At 43.5% G+C, this 14,060-nt stretch overlaps 2 protein-coding genes across 3 annotated transcripts; one reads left to right on the top strand and one right to left on the bottom strand.

The window, feature by feature from the left end:
- Positions 1-1,465: 1,465 nt before the first annotated feature.
- On the bottom strand, positions 1,466-5,515 carry cfap45 (cilia and flagella associated protein 45; the record flags this gene model as incomplete). Its single annotated transcript, XM_079224892.1, has 12 exons — positions 1,466-1,523; positions 1,628-1,852; positions 1,962-2,155; positions 2,317-2,430; positions 2,603-2,749; positions 2,897-3,026; positions 3,214-3,392; positions 3,497-3,667; positions 3,774-3,918; positions 4,238-4,347; positions 5,260-5,370; positions 5,483-5,515. The coding sequence occupies 12 exons, from the start codon at positions 5,513-5,515 to the stop codon at positions 1,466-1,468; spliced, it is 1,617 nt and encodes a 538-aa protein (XP_079081018.1).
- A 4,718-nt stretch (positions 5,516-10,233) lies between these two features.
- slc37a4a (solute carrier family 37 member 4a) lies at positions 10,234-13,977 on the top strand (the record flags this gene model as incomplete). 2 transcript variants are annotated; one of them, XM_079224761.1, is made up of 8 exons in its annotated part: positions 10,234-10,381; positions 10,721-10,953; positions 11,656-11,896; positions 12,202-12,360; positions 12,474-12,559; positions 13,142-13,255; positions 13,506-13,644; positions 13,811-13,977. In XM_079224761.1, 8 exons carry the CDS (start codon positions 10,234-10,236, stop codon positions 13,975-13,977), a joined length of 1,287 nt encoding a protein of 428 aa, XP_079080887.1. The 2 variants fall into 2 exon arrangements, with proteins under 2 accessions (XP_079080887.1, XP_079080886.1); XM_079224760.1 differs by having other exon boundaries at positions 13,142-13,290; positions 13,475-13,644.
- Positions 13,978-14,060: the final 83 nt, after the last annotated feature.

The raw sequence follows: 14,060 nt of genomic DNA, 5'->3' as shown, positions 1-14,060 counted from the left end.
TGTGTTTCATGTTATTGTCATGTTTTTTTTATTGTTTTGTGCAGACGTGGACTTGCTAAAGCTCAGCAACGAACCTTTGAAGTAGGTGGAGGAGCATTGGATTTTGCACTCGTGAAGAAATTGATGTAGAGAAGCTCTTACTTTTGATGTACTGAAATGTGAACTGCTTACATTGTCTCGTTTGTCTGTATAATGCATTTCATCGTTGTATATTCTGAGGAAAAAAAAGGTTACATATAATATTTGAACATATATTGCCATTTCAATGGCTATAGCTAGCAACACTAAGTAATGATAGTATATTCTGCACAGGCGTGTAGCTTTATGGAGTTTTAAATGACGTGTGTCACTGTGTGGATGAGGGTGTGTGTGTGTGTGTGTGTGTGTGTGTGTGTGTGTGTGTGTGTGTGTGTGTGTGTGTGTGTGTGTGAGTGTGAATGTGAATGTGTGTGACCTGACGGTCTAAATAAGAATTTTAACCCCCTCTCGGCCTGTACTGGACTCTCAATCCACCCCCTAGATGTTAGCTCTCTTCATTGGCTCCATGTATTTAGGTGACCTCTTGTGCCGTGTACAGTGCTTGTGTGAGACTCTATCTGTGTATGTGCAAGGATGGGATCACGGCTCCCCAGACCCCCAGGGCCCTTAACCCCTTAACCGTACTGTATGTGTGTGTGTGTGTTTGTGTGTGTGTGTGTGTGTGTGTTTACTCGGAACCCTCCTCGTGCTGAGGGCCGCGTATGCCAGGTGTTGTAGTGTTTCCCTCGGTCACCATTACTTTTTCTGCGTGTACAGATGTGAACAAGAATTGAAAACTTTTAGACAGATACCCCCCAACCATTCTGTCCTCCACCCCACTCTCCTGTCCCGTTTCCCTCTCTGTTGATGCGTAGTAGCGAGAACAAACGAGGAGGCGGAGGACGACGGGTCGGTGGAACCTTTGGCATCCTGATGACAACTTGATTAGATCCATGAACACTCCTGTAGGTTGCGTGTTTAGATGGTTATGATGAAGAAATTAGGCCTCAGTACATCCAGTTCTTTGTCAAGAATGGTCTGAAATAAGAGCCTGTATTTACCTTGATGTACTTAACACATGCTTTAAGATGTGTATGTGTGTGTGTAAAGTGTCATCCTAACCCTAACATAAGTTGAATTCCTTTCTGATGTCATGCATATTAATAATTAAGGGGATCTGTCATTGATAAGTGGAAGAATATGACTCAACTGAAAGGGAAATACTAGCCGAAATAAAGACTAAAAACTGTACTCTGTCTGTGTGAGAGAAAGTAGTAATGTCTCCACAAAAACATCCACTGCCAACATATGTACATGCCAATGATCAAAAGAGTACAAAGCCATGAAAGGGTAATATCAGTTTTTATTGGTGCACTCTTATATATGCTTCTGTTACATTAGTACTTGCTTAAATGAGAGCCTGTAAGATGTGAGTGGATCAGATCGCTCAGGGTCGGGCCTTCCTTTCCACCTCATTGCAGTATCTTTCCGAGACCCCCGTAGCCCTGCGCATCGACAAACGCATGTCAGGTTTATTCAGTGTAAAGACAGTCACGTCATCATATCGGCACACGAAGGACGACCCATTAACCCCCGAACCCGTACTCACCTGAGCTCCTTCAGCTTCTTCTCTTTGATCTCTTCAAGGCGCACTCGTCTCTGTCGCGCTTCCTCGACCAAATGATTGGCCTCCTTAATATTCTCTCTGCGCTGGGCCCCGGCCGAGAGCACCTGCTCCTTCACCTGATTTCGGATGGCGTCCGCGTGGTTGCGTGCCTTCTGCTGATGCTTCTTCTCTTCCTCCTCCTGTTTGGCGATTGCTTCCTTTTGCACCCTGCGCGGAGAGAAAGGTGGAGGTTGAACCGTCCCACTGCAGGTTGTCGGCGGTATTCTGCTTTTGCTCAGACTCTTCAGGTGATGCAGTGTGAAAATGAGTTTCTTACTTCAGCACCCTCTCAAACTCGGCCTTCTCCCGGCCGGCCTCCATCGACAGGAGGTGCTCTTTGCAGTTGATCTGCTCCTCCCGAGCCGCCCTCAGCATCGCTTTCTCCTGCGCCTTCTTGGCACTGAGCTCCTTCTCTTTCCTCCTCCATTCCCGGTCGGCGGCTTCCTGGTTCCTTCTCGCACGGAGGTCATCCTTCCGAATGCACAGAGACAACATGTTGACATACCGGATGCTTTGATTCCAGTGAATCTATGTTAAAGGCAATTGCCTTTCTTAAATAATCAGTTTATAGGATTATCTTCAGCAGGTACCAGCTTTTATGGCAGTGGTCAGCTGGTTGTTTTATTCCTGACCTGATCTGACTTGTAGTCTTTTGCCTTTTCTTGCTGGGCCCTCAGCCTGGCGATCTCCAGCTCCTTCTCCTTCTTGATACGCCTCTGCTCGGCTTCATAGTCTGCCTCTCGCTTCTGCAGAGGTCATACAGAGTCGATATGTGAAAAAGAAAACCATATTTTAAAGACGGAATAAATCAAAAGATGAACTTGAATTGGTATAAACTCTCCATGTATTCCTGTTTATTTGGTCACTGGAGAGTAGCGACTATCTCCGTCTATGGAGCTCATTGGCCTTTCTCCTAACCATTTTGTTTCGCATGTATTCCATGTTTCTCATGTCGGCCATCTTCTCCTCCTCTCTCCTCTGCTCCTTGGCCTGCAGGGTCTCGGTGTTGATGCGCACAATCTCCTCCTGCAGGTGCTGCTGCTCCTCCCTCTTCTTCTCCATGGCCTGCAAGAGAAGAAGACAACAAGTCGGAGAAGAAACGGACTCCAGCACAAGTGTACTGATATCCAGATGGTTGCATATCCCCCCTTGAGCTTGTGTTGGACCCATTAATGCTCGTGTTTCTCTCTCTGCACGGGGCTGTGGCCGCACCTTGAAGTCTTCCAGGTTCATTTTCTCCCGTTTCTCTCGCGTGTGCTCTTTCTCCTGCTCTTTCATCACGTCTTGCATTTGCTTATCGTTCAGATGTTGCCGGATCTGGTTGCAAATGTTCTGCATTCCCCTGGGACAACAAAACACATGATAACTACACTAAAGCCCTTTTCCCTTTTAATGCCGATTACAAAAGGGAAGTGGGTGGTTTTAAAATTAAAAGCAAACATTTTTGCTTCACTACAGTGTGGTAAAAGGGTCTCTTTTTTTTTTTTTTTTTTAAATCAATCCATCAAACCATGTAGAGCTCTCCTCACCCGATCCTCTGCTGTTTGCGCAGCTCATCAATCTGCTCCACGGTCTCCAAGGCCTTGCGGCGCTCCACTTCCATCATGGCATCCAGACGCTTCTCCTCCTCTGACAGCTCTGCCTGGATCTGTTTCTTCTCATCGATCTGGGCGTCACGTGTGGCTTGACACTGAGCGGCCAGGATCAGCTGAGGGTATCACACACACAGAAGTATTGATACATCAATACGAATAATCTGCAGCACTGCCAGTGATCGACGGGTCCACTTTCACATCCACAGCTACATCCTACGTTGTTGAGCTTTTTGATCTCGTCCTCTTCCTCCATCTTCATGGCGTTGGCCCGCTCCAGCAGGCGCTGCGCCCGGTCCCGGGCCTCTAGCTCCAGCTCGGTCAGGGCCTGATTGTCCCTACGTGAGAGGTCGGCCTCATAGATTTTACGCTTCCTTTCCTCTGCAGCTCTCTGGATAAGGGTTTTTTTTTTTTTTTTTTAAAGAAAAGAAAAAAGAGTGAAGGGCTTATTGTAAATCTGCATGTTTAAGAACAATATTGTTTGGAGTGCTTCCTACAATTTCCTCCTCTTTCTTCCTCTGATGAGCCTCCTTCAGGGCCTCTCGCTCCTCCTTGGTGAGAACTTTAGTCACTGAGGTGATCCGCTGAAACTCAGCTAATGGCAGGATGAGAGAATCCCCTGAAGGATCCTTCAATGGGATCCTGGAATAATAACAGGTGGTGGTTTGGTGTATGCGCTTTTTGAGGTTACAGTGCTGCATAATCACTGAAATGTAAGCCATACAATATCTACAATATTGTGACATTCATTTTTTATCCATGATATACAATAGCTCTGATTTATAGGGATTGATTAGAAAGTAAATATACATTACTTTCTCAGCATAGCGCCCACCTCTTAAAATGTTCTTCATATTATTTTGACTTTAAATGTAGCTACTTAAATCTTCGGATAGGAGCACTGGTTTCATACCGCCACAGACAAACTGAGAGAGTGCCGTTCATCAGTGTGTTAGCCTACCTGAGGTTGCGAATGAGGTCTTTAGTGACTATTTGAACAGTCTCTCCTTCTTGGTTCTTCTTGGACGGATTCTTTGGAGCCTTGGAGGCCGAGTTTCCATGATTGTCCAACTGTGATATCGGGACAGAGTTCGTTAGCATCATCTCACAAACCCAACATTACCTTTTGATCTCTCCCTGCTTCAATTCAGTTTATTTTGTATAGCCCAAAATTACAAATTTTCCTCGGAGGGCTTTACAATCTGTACACGTACGACATCCCTGTCCCAGGACCTCACATCGGATCAGGAAAAACTCCCCCCAAAAAATAGAAAAAACCCTTTCACTGGGAAAAAAGGAATAACCCTTCAGGAGAGCAACAGAGGAGGATCCCTCCCCCCGGATGGACACAAGCAATAGATGTCATGTGTACAGAATGAACAACGTAACATAGATGCAGTAAATTCAATGAATGTGGCTTGCAACCAGGGAATGCAATTAGCACCGGCCACTAGATATAGTCAGGGCTTAATAAGGTTCCACGATTTCTTCCATATGTTCTAATAGCTGGTACCACTGACTCTGCATATACAATTCTATAAATGCCTTCTGTGTACATTTCAGAAGTGCCACACAAAAACCTGAATGTCCTGTAGAAATGTCCAGTGACAGGTGAGGGGGTCAATGTATGACCCTGCTTGCAACACTCCATCTTCCACCGCAAACTAAAAACACATCTTTCCCGACTATACCTTGAATAAAGAAAGTAACACTTAATTGGCACTTACTTATAGCACTTTCTTGAAGAAATTATACTTTCTTGATTCTTGTTGTTCTGAGTTTGTACTCATGGTTGAATGCACTTATTGTAAGTGGCTTTGGATAAAAGCGTCAGCTAAATGAAATGAAATGTAATGTAACACTCAGTAGCAGGTGTTTGCAATTAGCTATGATCCTGAGGTCATATCAACATATTATAACTAGTGATAAACACTTAATGACCTTGTCTGTGGGGGGTCACAGTAACCTGTCACGCGCACTCACCGGGTTTGAGTTGCCAAACAGGGATTCATCCACCTGGGAGGTGGGGGCCAGCCTGCGGTAGCCGCGGGTATGAGAGCTGCTCCTGGACTTGATGGAGCCGGATCCCCGCCTCTAAACCGGGGTAAACATTACCACACTGCGTCAATACGAAGCCGTTCACTGTTAATTGCACACACACAAAATGGAGCTTCTAAATTAACTCCTAAATTAAACTTAAACGTACCATGGTCCTCGGCTGTTGGTATCCTTTGTTCATAAGTTCCAAAGACGGACAATACAAGCTCACGCTACACGTGTGTTTGTTGTAAAACGAGCTTATTCGTGAACCGGACGACTTCACGACACCAGTTGACAGTTTGGAGATGTTTGTTGTCTGTTACCATGGTTACATGCCCGCGTGAGCAGCGCGACCATCGTCCAGATTCCAGAACATCGAAATTAATAAAAATTTAAGAATAACTAGAATGGATTAGGAATAGTAAAACTAGTTTGAAAGCTCAGTGTAATCGTATGGTTTATGTAAACCATAATTATTGTTCACAGTTTAATTATAACAGTAATGATCAGTATAGCATAGTTCATATTATATATATATATTGCCATTGTACACCTGAGATTATATATGTTGATTCAGGCCACTTAAGAACAGGGTCCTTTCAATTCAGTTTATTTTATATAGCCCAACATCACAAATACAAGTTTGCCTCGGAGGGCTTTACAATCTGTACACATGACATCCCTATCCCGGGACCTCACATCGGATCAGGAAAAACTCCCCCAATAAAGATAGTAAAAACCCTTTCACAGGGAAAAAAAAGGGGAAGAAACCTGAGGGAGAGCAACAGAGGAGGATCCCTCTCCCCGGATGGACAGAAGCAATAGATGTCATGTGGCCAAAATGAATAACGTAAAGGAGTTACAGCACATTCAAGATATCCACGATCCATTAAGCAGAAGGAGGTAGAGCCTTTGACACCGGCTGCAGGCAGGACGAGTGTCACGACATCTTAGAAAAGAGAGCAGGGGACATCGTGGCAGAAAAGCAATCTGAGGGATGAAGGAATGTCCGACGTATACATTGTTCCATGACGTGTTGTGGCAGGGATTTCATTGGTATTTAGACGATTCCAAATTGTAATTGGCATTGAATGCAGAGGCTGTGTTTTTACATTTGTTTTATATAAACTGGGGGGTATCCATTTAGAAACTATCAGACAGGAAGTAGTTTGTTGCCATGGCGAGGATGGGAGCTCCTGTTGGGACACCGGGGAACGGCCCACTGGACCCAGCGATGTCAATGTGGGAGTATAGCAGAGGGGCGTTAGAATCCACGCCATGCTGCGTCGGAAATAAAGAAATAAAAGAAATTAAAGTTAGTCACTGCAGTCCAGGTTCTATTGTTCACACATACATATAAATAGCAGCTCAGTCTGACAATATGCGAGCACCTTGTCGAGCCCATGATGAGGAACGCTGCAGGGGCCTGATGTCCTCGAGGTGTCATGGTGGACGGCAGGTTGTTGCTCTGCAGAATGTCCTCGTACTCAGACTTTCCCTTGTGGAAGTCGTAGTCCTCTCGTCTGATGCTGCACACCTCGAACACATCGCCCAGCGCCTCTCCAGCTGCACGAGAGCGGACGAAGACCAAGAGGTAGTTGTTGATGGAAGAAATAAAGCCTCAAATCACCATGAAGCAGTCGTGCTGGAACTTATTTACTGTTTTACAAGTCAAAGTTGCGACATCTGCTGGGCCGCCAGAGTTATTGCAGTTATACAAAGACTATCCAAGATGTGTAGAGACATGGGTGGAAAATAGTGTTTACATGTTTTTTCAAAGAGTCATTAAAGTTTTAAATATCACCATCTCCCAGTAAGTTGCCGTACTTACAGAGTTTTTTTCTTCTTTTATTAAACATTTATTCAATAATTATAATTTCATGAATTGACAGTAGCAAATGGCAAAATACATTTGTTAATCCAACAAGTCAGGGGGGCAATTGCAGAGAGGAAGAAAAAAAAGGCAAAGCACAAAATAAATAAAAAAGAGGACACTAAGCACAATTTTGTAATTACAAACATATATTACTGGCAACGCATGAACTACAGTTCTCATGGCTTTTTTTTTTGGAACAGCCAGATATGTTGCAGCAAAGTGCTGTCCCATTCATATTAGGCTCGTTCGTTAGAGCTGCGCCTCGCCTGGAATCCAGACGAGAGCAGGCGGCCGCAGCAGGAGGCGTTGACAAAAAACTGCAATCAAGTCGGACAGTTGTCAGTTGTCAGCTGTGTATACGCAGGAAGTCACAGAAAAAAATACTTCCTGTTAGTTCCGAACTTTTGTTTACTTGTAGTTTACAGATCACGTTTGGATTTATTATATGTGTTTATAAATATATATTTATGTAAAAATGAGTGTGTAGCTGCATCCTTTAGTCTTTTGATGTCTGCCTGTGAAATACATTACTAGTAGTTTTGATGTGTGTTGTATAAATACAATTTTGTATTAACCACACAATAAATGTTTTTAGATCTAACATGAGACTAATAGTCAATAATCCAGCGTTAAGTATTCCAACTACACATAAAATACGAATTTTCTACAACACGTGGTGTTTGCTGTCAGATCTAAGAGCCAATCAGCTCTCTGATGTGGCGAGAGCCAGGCGTTTCCCATCATGCACTGGGCCAAGCAGTCGGGGGAGAGCCACTGCAGCGCCTGCCTCTGAAATCGACGGTCGGCTTAGTCTCGTGAGAGTATCGTTGACCACGTGTTCATGACGTCAGAGCAAGTCGGACACAAATCTAACCGGCATGCATTGCGCGCCGATCGCCGCCGATCGATTCTGCGCAGAACTGGCTCATCTCGAACGAGCCTATTTTCAGCAGGCGACTGTCTTATCTGCTGCCCTGAAGCTACAAAGAAACACTAAGAGTCATATTACTGCATACTTCAATATCAATATCAATATTATATATCAATATTTGCATAATATTTGCAAAGTCTATGGTCCTTTGTCTCTCTTTACTAGTTGCCACTTGTGTTTGTACTCTTGAAAATAAATCGGTAAGCTTGGCACATTTGGCAGCATCCTCCTCCAACGACTTTCTTTTTTTCAGCCCCTCCTGCCCTCTTCCTCCCGTCCATCCTCCCTGACGCATATCGCTGCGGTCCGGCCGGCCCAGCTATCCGTAGCCTATCTGAGAAAACTTTTTGGAAAAGACTGGCTACGGACCGAACCAACTCTATTTGGGAGGGGTGAACTTCCTCGCATGGTACAACCCATGCAGAGGCTGCGGTGTCAGAATGCGGAACGTGTGTAGCCCACTTTAAGAGAAGATGGACTAACTTGACAAATGTCAACAAATAAAATTCTCGACCGGCCCAGAAGTGAAGCGGCCCACCGAGTACTCTCTGACTTTGAGTAAATCCGCTAACTTGATTATATCTGATGTGCACCCACAGAAAACATGTTGATTAATAGTTTTGTCATGGAGCTTCATTTAAGATTGAGGCATATTACATTTATATAGAGTTTACAGACTATGTTTAAATAAAAAATAAAAAATCTATCGTGTTTCTGGACTAGACGAAATTGATCCTAAAAGCAATGTCACCTTTATGTTGTGAATGTCTGTAAGACAATATTAAATGTATATCTTAGTCTCATAAATCTACGAATTATGGAAGACCATTTCCACCACTTTATAAAAAGAATAAAGATCCTGTAGGTCATTATGAGATACTATCTTAAAATAATGACTTAGCATCTCATAATCATGACGTACTATATTTACTATCTGAGATAGTAAGTCATAATTATGAGTTAGTATCTAATTTTAATGACTTACATGATCTGTTTTGTCATCACAGTAACAGAAATGGGCTTTCATAACTAATAAATGTGAAAAAGATAGAAGAGCCTACGGGTGGAACCACTTGCACAGAATGTGTTCCATGACGAACACTAAACGACGTTGCACGTACTCGTGATGGAAAGTGGAAAGCTGGCAAAGTCAGCGTCGTTGTAGACACCCCCCCAACAAAAATCAATGGTATTTTTTTATTATCTTTTTTTCGATTATTGCAGAAAGTGTACTCCGTGACAACTACAGCGTTATGACACTGAAACGTTTAGTTCCGCATGATAATCTTCATAGATAAAAATCACTCTTATGAAAACCGAGGCAACTTTAATTGTTGTGTGTATTGATTACATACAGAGAATCAGAATCAGCTTTATTGGAGGGTTGTTCACTTCCACTAAAGTCTGGTTTGGTAGAATGCGCATGCCTCACATTTTACACACTACCTACCTGCAGTAAAGTATGGACAATTATGTAGATTTATCTTTACTTTAACTTGATTTGGACAGAAAAGTATTTTATTAATGTTTACAGTTATATGTCATGTCTTATTCACAATGACTTTGTACCTCTCTTGTGCAACTTTCTAAGCATTTTGAACCCACTATTTGTGTCGGATAGGTCTTTTGCCTGTTGAGGATCACCACAGTTCACACACCCCTGGTCTGCTGTGACTATTGGATTCCACAGTAAATCATTAACCACATCGATATGAGCACTCCTTCCATAACATCCTCAGATGGAGAAACAGCAACAGATGAGAAAAAAACAAACACCAGGCTCATTGTTTAAGTAGAAGGATCTCCCTTTTTTTAAATATAAATAGGTGTATAAATTAATTTCCTTCTCCAGTCCGTCAGTGGCCTGCAGCACATGGAAGCAACCCAGATTAAATCAGCTCTGGGTCAAAAAAGTTGTCCATTAACCTTTCTAACTGATTGCGAGCTCATCTCCACTTGTAAGCAGCGGAGTCTGAACGGTGGATCCTGTAGCAAAGTTCACTGTCAAGAAGTCTGCCAAACGACAGGAGCTGGTTCCTTTTCTCTGGATTGGTCCTCTATTCTTCCAGTTTTTGCCTCTTTTTTTTTTAATAGAACTAAATCTGCAGCCATGGCGACAGCAAGTTATGGATACTACCGAGCAACTATATTTCTGGCCATGTTTGTCGGCTACACACTGTACTACTTTAACAGAAAGACTTTCTCCTTTGTGATGCCTTCACTCATGCAAGAAATTAAGCTGGATAAGGATGACCTGGGTATGAGACTCTTGATTTATCATCGCCTTTCATGCGTGATTGTTGTGTTTTGCACATTGTCTACATACAAAGAAATATCAATCACCATAATGCTCTTATAGTAAGGTAGCATTTATCATGAAAACATTAGAATTGTAAAAATCTCAAGATGAATGAATAATTCACCCCAACATGAACACATTACAAGCAACCCTGACTAACTTCCACACATGCTGTTTACATTGACTTGTCCTCACACACTATATTCCAGTTATGTTTCTTGGTAGACGGTTGCTTTACAATATGTCAGAAATATTTCTAAAAACTAAACTTCTCTCCCACGGCCCCTCCTTTGCTTAGGCATGATCACCAGTAGTCAGTCTTTAGCCTACGCTATCAGTAAGTTCATCAGTGGCGTGCTTTCGGACCAGATCAGCGCCCGCTGGCTCTTCTCCATTGGCCTGTGCATGGTGGGAGGCATCAACGTGGTCTTCTCCTGGTCCTCCACTGTCGCCGTCTTCTCCGGCCTGTGGTTTCTCAACGGCCTTGGCCAGGGCCTCGGCTGGCCTCCCTGCGGCAGGGTGCTGCGCAAGGTACCGTAGCATCAGGCCAGTTGGTCAGCGCTGCAGCATACCGACATCCGATTGAAGATGTTTCTTTTTTCGTCTCCAACAAACAAATAGGCACCATGATACACATAATAATGACCTGCACTGAGATCAGGTATAGGTACAAACACATTCCAAATCAGATACATGTAATAAGACAAAAATGAGAAGTTAACATGTGTTATATATTACAAATTTTACACTTAAAATCTCTAATTAGGTCTGCTTGGGTGTGGTGAAACACCCCCACCACTGTCAACCCATCTTAATTAAATGTTGATCCATCCTGATTGGATTTGGCATAAAACGGGGTGTTCCCGTTGGTAATAGAAAGATGCCAACTGAGAAAATGTGTTTTTAGGGGCTGTACTCTCTTTTGTAATGAAATGATAGTTAGCTTTACCTCAATGCATTTTGAGTGTTTCTCAATATTTACCAGTGGATGTTTGCAAATGCCTGTAAGCCAAGGGGAAACCAGTATTATAATGTATGCACAGCACAGTATGAGTGAAAAGCTTCGCCTCCCCTTGTTTGACCTCACTTTTTTGTCGTTGTCATGCAATATGACAACTGTCACATGACCGTCATGCAGTTATTACCTGCTGTCAATCTAAAAGATAGCACTGTTTCAATTATTTTATCCCTCCTCTATATTTCACATGCTCATTTCCTCTCCTCTACTGTCAGTGGTTTGAGCCTTCTCAGTTCGGGACATGGTGGGCCATTCTCTCCTGCAGCATGAATCTGGCTGGCAGCTTGGGCCCCATCATTGCCACGGTGCTGGCCGAGGTTTACAGCTGGAGGACGATCCTGTTCGTGTCTGGAATGATTTGCGTAGCGGCCTCCTTTTTCTGTCTGCTGCTCATCAAGAATGAGCCTCAGGAGGTGGGGCTTCCCAACATAGAGCCAGCAGCCAAGAGCAAAGGAGGTGAGACTTTACTGAATGAGTCATAATAACTTATTTTGGGGTTCTTTTGCCATCACCTCTCTCAGACAGTACTGGCAGTACATATACTTAATATGTGGCCGTGCATTGTCCAGATGTGCGTGTGTTTTCGCACAGCATGTGCCTCTTATGTTGTGACTAAAGGTCGGTGACTCTGTGGACTCTGTACCCAGTTGGCCCTCTCGTGCCATTTGTACACAGGCAATGTGAGAACGAGACAATGTTTCATTATTCTGATTAGTAGCCGAGGTCCTTCGGTGTCTCATAATACTCTGTCTTCTCTTCAGGATCCTCCAGTGATGAGAGCACCCTGTCCGAGTTCCTGCTGTCGCCCTACCTGTGGCTGCTGTCTGTGTCCTACCTGGTGGTGTTCGGGGTGAAGACTGCCTGCACCGACTGGGTCCAGCTGTTTCTCATTCAGGATAAGGGCCAGTCTACACTTATGGGTATGGAAGAGAGCGGGGAGTAGGCACCCACAATTTATGTTGGGAAATATGCTGAGCACTCAGTTTCGTCAGATGATATTATTTCTCGTGAATCACTATATTCTTCTTCATAGGTAGCTCATACATGAGTGCGCTGGAGGTTGGGGGCCTGTTGGGCAGTCTCGCAGCAGGTTACCTTTCTGACAAGGCGGTGGCCAAAGTGAGTTTGCATATAATATATAATCATTCATAAGGTATTGATTATAAACTGTATCCTAATATATGGCCGATATGGCTGTTTGTTTTTAATGTGGGAATGTATGTGGGTATCCTATAAGAACCCCAGGTATGTGCAGCACTACTAACTTTACCCCCTGACCAAGAAAGACAATGATGATAATAGAGAAAGGGGTGGTGTTGTTTTCACTTCCATGTCAGGGACGTTCATGATAACTAACCGGCATGTTGATTATTCCTGGATTGCCTTGGTCTTCCCTCATATTTCTACAATATAACTTCTTATCTGTTTAATTTTGTAAGATGCCAGTTAGGCATCCGCTCTTCGGCCTCCACAACAAATAATGTCATATATGTGTACCCGATAAGCACGGAGGACTGTGAAAAGGGGTTCAGTCACTCCGCACGCAGAGCGTAAAAATGTGACGACCACCTCGGCAACATTCCATCGCACTTAATCAGCCCCATAAATGACAATAAATAGTCTCTGATTTATGCGGAATTTAGGGAATTTAGCAACAGGAGAAACCAGTATAACCGTTATTTATTTCCTTTTCTTGTACAGCAAGGCAAGAGACTATATGGCAACCCTCGCCATTTCATCCTGATCTGCATGATGGCTGGAATGTTTGTGTCCATGTACCTGTTCAGGATCACAGTGACTCCTGACAGCTCAAAGGTATCTGTTCCCACACGGACTGCTAAACACTCCATGTCTGACTGCTGCTATAATACAGACTGATAGTTTTCTTAATATATATGTTTTCTATATGTTCTTTTTTTTTACCTACTTGCGCTTTATTATTATTATTAACTGTATTCCCTATATGTTGGACAGGATACTTTCAAATGTTCTGTATGTTTGCACATGTGAAGAGATTCTTAAATGTGTGTAAACATCCCGACTGTGCCTCTATTCGTACGTTCAGGTGTGGATACTCAGCCTGGGCGCCGCTTTCGGTTTCTCGGCTTATGGACCAATAGCGTTATTCGGAGTTATAGCCAATGAGAGCGCCCCGTCCAACTACTGCGGGACGTCACATGCCATTGTTGCTCTGATGGCAAACGGTAAGTAGAGTGGTTTTCCTTTCAGAATCATCACACTTTGCATCAACTGCACACATGGAGCCTGACATACAGTCGTTACACTAATAATACAATACAAATAGTTTGTGATACTGTTGAATTTTTTTACATTCTCTAATTCTTAGGAGTAAACATGTCTTCTCCTCAGTTGGTGGCTTCCTGTCTGGACTTCCATTCAGCACCATTGCCAAGCACCACGGCTGGGAAATGGCCTTCTGGGTAGCAGAGATCACCTGTGGCATCACCACGGTTGGATTCTTCCTACTGCGCAACATCCCCTCCAAGATGGGACACGTGTCCAAGAAGGCCGAATAAAACATCATACCTCCTCTTTTGCACCCAGATGAAAACTGGATACTTAAAGCCATCATTGTATTTTTTTTTTACCATAGTACTTT

Source organism: Taurulus bubalis, assembly GCF_910589615.1.
Source record: "Taurulus bubalis genome assembly, chromosome: 10".
Lineage (NCBI taxonomy): Eukaryota > Metazoa > Chordata > Actinopteri > Perciformes > Cottidae > Taurulus > Taurulus bubalis.
This window is presented reverse-complemented; position numbering and strand designations above follow the sequence as displayed.